Source organism: Vicia villosa, linkage group LG4 (genome assembly GCF_029867415.1).
Source record: "Vicia villosa cultivar HV-30 ecotype Madison, WI linkage group LG4, Vvil1.0, whole genome shotgun sequence".
NCBI lineage: Eukaryota > Viridiplantae > Streptophyta > Magnoliopsida > Fabales > Fabaceae > Vicia > Vicia villosa.
The window spans coordinates 132,629,971-132,637,884 of record NC_081183.1 but is presented as its reverse complement, the minus strand read 5'-3'; the positions used below and the strand labels follow the sequence as shown (position 1 = coordinate 132,637,884).

General features: G+C 38.3%; 3 protein-coding genes across 3 annotated transcripts; 2 read left to right on the top strand and 1 right to left on the bottom strand.

Moving 5' to 3' along the window:
• Window positions 1-853: 853 nt before the first annotated feature.
• Window positions 854-1,763, top strand: LOC131599697 (ABA-responsive protein ABR17-like). The gene is made up of 2 exons (XM_058871972.1): window positions 854-1,113; window positions 1,229-1,763. Exons 1-2 carry the CDS (start codon window positions 933-935, stop codon window positions 1,519-1,521), a joined length of 474 nt encoding a protein of 157 aa, XP_058727955.1. The 5' UTR covers window positions 854-932; the 3' UTR covers window positions 1,522-1,763.
• Window positions 1,764-4,114: 2,351 nt separating this feature from the next.
• On the bottom strand, window positions 4,115-5,004 carry LOC131599696 (protein MAIN-LIKE 2-like). The gene is made up of 2 exons (XM_058871971.1): window positions 4,928-5,004; window positions 4,115-4,849 (listed from the first exon to the last, which is right to left on the bottom strand). Exons 1-2 carry the CDS (start codon window positions 4,991-4,993, stop codon window positions 4,343-4,345), a joined length of 573 nt encoding a protein of 190 aa, XP_058727954.1. The 5' UTR covers window positions 4,994-5,004; the 3' UTR covers window positions 4,115-4,342.
• A 999-nt stretch (window positions 5,005-6,003) lies between these two features.
• LOC131597890 (uncharacterized) lies at window positions 6,004-7,503 on the top strand. Its single transcript, XM_058870550.1, has one exon. The coding sequence runs from the start codon at window positions 6,004-6,006 to the stop codon at window positions 7,501-7,503; it is 1,500 nt and encodes a 499-aa protein (XP_058726533.1).
• The last annotated feature ends 411 nt before the right edge of the window (window positions 7,504-7,914 follow it).

Below are 7,914 nucleotides of genomic sequence, written 5' to 3'. Positions count from 1 at the left end.
GAGTTTGAATTTTCGTGTTTTGAAACTTGGTTCCAACCAAACTCTTCCATGTTAGTTGGTTATGCTATTATTTCAAACAAGATTTAAATTTTTACACACTAACTGTTTTTGGTGGTTTTCTTGTACTATGATTCTAACATTGTGTAAAACTTCTACTTGTAATTAATGCGAGAGGGAGTGTCACGCTTTAAAAAACCAAATTATTTTGTTTGGTAGAATTTTAAAAACTAAATTATTTTGGAAAATACTTAGATGGACACGGCTATAACATCTGGATTTACACACAACCAATCACATTTTTTTATTAATTAAATAATAAAACTAAAATTATCTCTCTCTTCTATTATCACAACCATCTTCCATATTGACAATTAAAAACGAAATTAAATTTTAAATAAATTTAAATTCTCTCTTCTTATTGATTGTTCCTAAATATATGGATTTAGGTTGGTGTCCATGCAAGAATTGCTCTATAATTGTAACATTGACTGAAAAGTTTAATTTATATTTAGTTTTCATTTTTTTTATTTAATATAATATTAGTTATTGGTGTGTCAATAATATTAGTAATATTTATTTTGAAGAAAAATTGTTGAAATAAAATAATTAATAATTTATTAAATTTAAAAAAAATATAATGAAAAATAATAATTAATAATTTAGGATAATATAGGAGAAGTAATTTTCAAATCTGTCATACCTTTTGAGGCATGGAGTACTAGACAAACTCATATTGGTTTTCGCAACCCAAATAAAAGTTATGTTCAATAATATTACTATATCTCTTTACAATTACCACTCACCAACTAGCCTACCAAAGTTCTATAAATACCAACCCTCACCATGTCTCAAAACTCATCACAACTTATAAACTAGTTCTATTCATATACACATACCACTCCTCTCTTTTTCCTCTTACATACTAATTTATCATGGGTGTCTTTACTTTTGATGATGAATTTGTCTCAACTGTGGCACCAGCTAAACTCTACAAAGCTCTTGCAAAAGATGCCGACGAAATCGCCCCAAAGGTGATCAAGGAAGCACAAGGAGTCGAAATTATCGAAGGAAATGGAGGACCAGGAACCATCAAGAAGATATCCGTTCTTGAAGGTAATTATAAATTTCGTAGTACTGTCACCTTTGAAAAAAGTGTGTCCGTGTGTCTGTGTCCGTGTCCGTTTACATGATTGTGTTTAAGTTATTAACGATTATGGTTGTATTGTAGATGGAAAAGTCGACTATGTGCTACACAAACTAGATGCAGTTGATGAAGCAAACTTTGGGTACAACTACAGCTTAGTAGGAGGACCAGGGCTACATGAAAGTTTGGAGAAAGTAACATTCGAGACAGTTATTGTGGCTGGTTCTGATGGTGGATCCATCGTTAAGATAACTGTGAAATATCACACCAAAGGTGATGCAGTTCTATCTGATGCAGTTCGTGATGAAACTAAGATCAAAGGAACTGGACTTATCAAGGCTATTGAGGGTTATGTTTTGGCTAATCCTAATTACTGATGAATCGTATAATCTTCTACTTTAAGTTGTGTGTTGTTATAAGAATAATGGATGATTAAAGTGTTGTGATATGGTTGATTAATTTACATGTGTGAGGTTGTGAAGTAGTGTCGGTTTGACTTTGAGTGTGGTTTTGGGAGTTTGGTTGGATGTTTAAATACGAAAATCTCTATAGGTTGATGTTGAGGTTTTGTACTATGTGTATTTCTCTAATAAATGATGCAAAAGAAAAATTCCTAGTACTTATGTGTCATTCTAGAAAATGTTATTTAATTAATATTAATATACCGACCTGCAGCACTAATCAACAATTTTGACTAATAACACTATAAAACAACAATTTTTATTGATGGTGGAAACTAAACGACAAATAACCATTTCATAAAAATGAATATACCCAAATCCAAAAACACCTTTAAAAAGTTAAAACTACTTTAACTTCTCAGTGTTAAAAATAATATGCTAAATTTGTAAGCCACCTATCTAATTGATGAGATTGCTTGAAAATATATATATATATATATATATATATATATATATATATATATATATATATATATATATATATATATATATATATATATATATATATATATATATATATATATATATATATATATAAATCCAAATAACCATGTTTAATAATTAATTTACACCAAAAACCATATTTTCGGCAAAATTACGTATATGACCAGGTTTCAGAGGTGGTCTCCACATAGGAGCCACCTCTGGTGGCGCCATCGAACAATTTTCCTTAACCTATGCGCCACCCAGGGTGGCGCCAATGTTCATTTTCTTCAAACAAGCCACCTAGGGTGGCGCCAATGTGTTGGGTTTTTTTTTTTTAATTGTTTCTATATATATATTTTTTTGAATGTGCATTTTTTTGTTTTTTTTTTAATTGTTTCTATATATATATATTAATTATAATTTGTTTTTGATTTTTTTAAAATTTGTTTTAACATAATTAAAAAAAACAATTAAATAAATAATTAGACACGTAGTGTTTAATGATATAATTAAGGAAGAAACAGTACAAATACGAGAAATGCAAAAACAACATTACAAATATGGAAAGTACGAGACAAACATTACAAATACGAAAAAAAAGAGAATATTTTTAAAACATGGATATTATGCTATTCATGACCCCTCGGACCATGACCCCTCCGACCATGACCCCTCCGACCCGGACCATGACCCCTCTGACCGCCAGTTCCGCAATCTGGAACTGTTAGAATTCGGTTGGAAGGATCTCGACGACCCACTTCTCCACGACCCCCCCTATTCCTTGGTTGTTCTTGTTGTGTCTGGGTAGGTGGGCCTCGGATTAGCCCCTCCATGCGCTCGTTGGACATGTATTCTTGTATGCTGCTGTCAAATAGTCGGGTCCCCATGCCCTCAAAGATTGGTCTTGGCGGTGGAGTTGTGTCATATGGTCGGTAAAACCCAGCGCTTGATTGGCCTTGGAAAAATGGCATTGTTTGTTGGGGTGTGGTGTACCCATATTGTTGGTGTTGTGAAAGTTGGGGTGTGGAGTAGCCATGTTGTTGGTATTGTGACAATTGAGTGATCATTTGCTCGTTTGGGTCGTATTCGTCATCTAGACCCATGTCGGGGCTGGGTTGCCTATTGGAGTTGGAGGGGCCGGCGTCGCCGTGTTGTTAGGTGAAGCCCCATGATTGTTGTTGGACGGGTTGCCTAGTGGAGGTGGAGGGGCCGGCGTCGTAGTGTTGTTGGGTGAAGCCCCATGATTGTTGTTGGACGGGTAGCCTAGTGGAGGGGTCGGCGTCATGGAGTTGTTGGGTGAAGCCCCATGATTGTTGTTGGATGGGTTGACTTTGGTAGGGCGTTGTTGGTGTTGTTTGATATTCTTCGTGGTAAGGTTGTTCGGAGGTTTGGCGTTGTTGGGGTGGTTGTTGGGGTGGTTGTTGGTTGTATTGATGTTGGCGGGGGTCGTGTAGGTAGTAGGGGTTAGACACATACATATCGGGGGTTGTGACTGTTCTAAACCAAGCAACGTAGTCCGCGGTTGGAAACATGGGGAGTTGGGCAAAAGGGAATTGTAGCAGACGGCTGCGACGCTGCTTCCACATCTCACAAAATTCAGGTGCGAATGTACGATAATTTGTGTGATCCCATTGTTGATTGACTCTTTTAATATGCCAGCGACCCAAATCAGTGGGGGGATCCGGGATTGGTTGATACATGCCAAACTGTAGTCTCACATGGTCAGATTGGTGCATCTCCATGATGTTGAACCTTATTATAGGTGTCACTGCAGTCCAAACTTCTTGGTCACTCTCGTTTGGCTCATGGTCTAGCATCAAGTATGGTCTCCAATTAAACTGCGTAGGAGAAAAAAATAAGATATTATTAAAAAAGATGATGGATTGTAATACTTCTATATGATCATATATAAGTTTAGTGGTAATACATCTTCAGCTCGAAGGTGATCCAATAGGTCCCGATACAAAATAACACTCCCCCTTGGATTCTTACTGTAATCCAATTTAGGACCACAGAACCTAAAAAAAAGGAGCAAACATGTCATTTCAGATTTTTATGTAAAAAATAGTTAGCATTCAAGGGATAGCGTTGAAAAAGACGTACCTTGTTGCATAAGGGAACGTGTAGTTGTTCCTGCCTGCAGGGGATAGCGTAGGCAGTCTCCACCAACCCCATACTTGTAGGAGGAACGCACATCCATAGAAGGTGCACTTGTCGGCAACCGCGTTCTTACAAAGCGATTGGTATAACATCGCCAAAACGGCAGACCCCCAACTATATTTCCTAATCTTGCTAATACTATCAAATTTACTTAAATAAAAAAGTTGACAGTGTTACCTGTCGACTCCGGGAATAAAAGGTTACCAAACATCAGCATTATATTGACCTTAGTCATTAACCAAACATACTCCTCGGTAGAGTTGTCGCTCAAGACGAGTTCATCATAATAAGCTCTAAGGGAGGCCAGACTGATACCCTGGCCTCTTGAACCTTGAGTAGGCACAACTAGATCTCTTCCCAACACTCTCTCACACAGTGAATTAGCATGTTGAACAGATCCATTAACAGCCTTGCCATCAATGGGCAGACCAAGCAACATATAAACATCCTCTAGAGTAACCGTACGCTCACCTATTGGAAGATGAAACGTGTGGGTTTCAGGCCTCCATCGCTCTTGTAAGGCAAGGATGAATTTTCTGTCTATGGTGTTGTTGTGCATTTTTATGATATGTCCGAAGCCACATGCTTGTAGATTCGGAATAATCCTCTCGTCGGGTTCAACATAAGCGTGAGAACGTGTACGGAATCGGTCAACAACCTAAGAACCACAAATAAATCGATTAAACTGGATATCATATAAGTATAGATGTTTAGAAATAAATAAGTATAAACTTACAAATGTCGCCAAGTTCGCTCTAGTTCCTCTGTGTGTTTCACCCATGGTAAGAAGTTGTTGAGCCATTTTCAAGAACTCTGAAACTTTTCTGCGGATTTGAAAATGCAAAGTGTTTTTTGAAATAACAGATGAAATGTTGGTGAAAAGAGAGTATTCTATGAGAGTATTTATAGAGGGGGTGGTGGTTGCTGATGTTTAGTACATGATAGCCAAGTGGTGAGCATGCATGTGATACAGATCTCAAAGTGATAAAGATGGGTTCACATGCATTCTGTGTTGAATTGACCATGCATTCTGTGTTTTTGGCAGAATAGACTAGGCCTGCATCCCGTGTTCTGTGCTGAATTGACCATGCATTATTTGTTTTTGGCAGAATAGACTAGGCCTGCATCCCGTGTTCTGTGCTGAATTGTCTAAGCATGCATGCATACAGTATTTTGTTCCAGGTAGATCACATGCTGGCAGATTAGTCTAGGGTTTTGGCAGCGGGGACCACTTAACAAAATTAGGGCAAAAAAAATAAAAAAAAAGGAAAAGACACTAATGCGCCACCTGGGGTGGCGCCATGCTGCTAAAAAATACACTAATGCGCCACCTGGGGTGGCGCCTACATGCAACCATTTTTTTTCAAAATTTAGGGTTAGGGTTTTCTTTGTTATTTTTTTTTTAATTTTAGGGTTTAGGGTTTTCTTGTTGCTGTTTCACCGAAAATAATTAGTGCACAGTATTCGCATGTGATTGTACAGTGTGCACTGCTCAGTATGGTTGTGTCTGGTGCAGTCGACTGTGCAGCAGTTCATCAGTGTCATGCATACCTCAAATCAACTCAGTACGTTTGTGACGATACAGACATTCATTTTCCATCAACTTTATTCGCATGTGATTGTACAGTATGAACTGCTCAGTATGGTTGTGTCTGGTCAAGTCGACTGTGCAGCAGTTCACCAGTGTCATGCATACCTCAAATCAACTCAGTAAGTTTGTGACGATAAAAGCATACCTCTAATGTGAAAAATAACACAACTCATTACACATCTCATTACACATCTGAAATAACACTCTCTACCCACTCAACAATGGCCCCTCCACAATACATTATCAACGCTCATGTTTTTGGCGAGACATATGACAACGAAGAAGTTGGTTTTCTGTTTAGAAACACTGAGGTTAAACGATTTTGTTTAAGCAGAAAAGCAAATTTCAGTTACTTCAAAGGGAGATTAGAGACGAAGCTTGCAATGGGTGATGTATCCCAAATTTTTTACCAATATCGATTTCTTCGTGGGGACAACCCGGTCAAGTTTATCCAAGTTGAGATCAAAGATGATGAAGACATGCAGAATATGTTCGCCAATCATGAGTATTCTGGTTACGACTGCATAGAACTGTATGTTACTCTACTAGAAGTTCAACCCACACAAATGGTTGAGTCACAAGTCATTGATGCACTTGAAGACGAGCAAGCAGAGGTCGACGTTGTAGAAGAAGAAGAAGAAGAAGTACCGGAAATAGAAGTTGATAACTTGGTCAACGAGGAAAGTGAAGACGAACCAGAAGTTGTTGTACCACCAGATCAAGTGCATATGCCTCCAGCGCACATGAGGAACTTGAATTTTTATGGGGATGAGGAACCATCGACTGATATTTTCTATGATCCATACACTCAAACAGATCAACGGTTAAAAGTAGGAGACATATTTCGTTCTAAGGAGGCATGTATCATGGCCATAAAAAGATTTCATATGGCAAACAATGTTGATTTTAGAGTTGATCGCGCCAATGTTGAGAGGTACAAAATTTATTGTAGAAACACTGATTGTGGATTCAGGTTGCATGCATCATACAGGAAGAGAAGTGATTCATGGGTTATAGGATATATTTCCCAAGATCACACGTGTGTTAACACAAATGTTTCACAAGATCACCGTAAGCTAAGTTATGACATTATTTGTCAAGAAATCTTGCCTCTAGTTGAAAAAGATCCATCGTTAAAGGTGAAAACGATAATCTCTCATATCGTTGCAACATACAATTACACTCCGTCTTATAGAAAGGCGTGGCTGGCGAAGACCAAAGCGATCGAAATTGTGTATGGAAATTGGGAGGATTCATACAAACGACTCCCACATTTCTTATATGCGCTTCAAATTTATGCTCCTGGAACCGTTACTATTTTAGAGACCCTTCTGGCGCAATCTCCAGACGAAACGTCCCTTCAAGGAAATGTGATATTCCACAGGCTTTTCTGGGCTTTCCGCCCATGTGTTCAAGGATTTTCATATTGCAAACCAATTCTTCAAATAGATGGAACTTGGTTGTACGAAAAATATAAAGGCACCATGTTGATGGCTGTGGCTCAAGACGGAAATAGTAACATCTTTCCTGTTGCGTTCGCTCTTGTGGAAGGAGAAACCGCTGGAGATTGGGGTTTCTTTCTCAGAAATCTTCGGACACACATTGCCCCCCAACCTGGACTTTGCTTGATTTCAGACAGACATGCTTCCATCGAGAGTGCGTACAACAATCCAGCAAACGGGTGGCAAAACCCAACATCAGCGCATGTTTACTGTATTTGACACATTGCACAAAATTTCATGCGAGAGATAAAGGACAGGGCTCTTCGGAAGACTCTTGTCAATGCCGGATATGCGTTGACTCAGCCGACGTTCCAATATTATCGACATGAAATTGTAGCGGCAAATCCAGATGCAGGCAGATGGGTAGACAATCTTGCTAGAGAGAAATGGACCAGATCATACGACAACGGGAAGCGATGGGGGCACATGACTACGAATCTTGTGGAGTCTATGAACGGGGTGTTTAAGGGCATCAGACACCTTCCGATTACTGCTGTTGAAAGAGTATTGTGGTGTAATTTTCGTTTATATCGTATCCACAGGGATTATTGCGATATCACCGCCGTTCTATAGCCTATTTTGTCTTGAGTTAATGTTACTTTAGTTTTGGATTTGCAAAAGATCATTTAA

Bases quoted from the DNA above. Each gene is read 5' to 3' on its own strand.
- LOC131599697 (XM_058871972.1), top strand. From the start codon at position 933: ATGGGTGTCTTTACTTTTGATGATGAATTTGTCTCAACTGTGGCACCA. The intron at 1,114-1,228 runs GTAATTATAAAT...GTTGTATTGTAG, and splicing joins GAAGATATCCGTTCTTGAAG to ATGGAAAAGTCGACTATGTG.
- LOC131599696 (XM_058871971.1), bottom strand. From the start codon at position 4,993: ATGGCTCAACAACTTCTTACCATGGGTGAAACACACAGAGGAACTAGA. The intron at 4,850-4,927 runs GTAAGTTTATAC...TGTGGTTCTTAG, and splicing joins GAGCGAACTTGGCGACATTT to GTTGTTGACCGATTCCGTAC.
- LOC131597890 (XM_058870550.1), top strand. From the start codon at position 6,004: ATGGCCCCTCCACAATACATTATCAACGCTCATGTTTTTGGCGAGACA.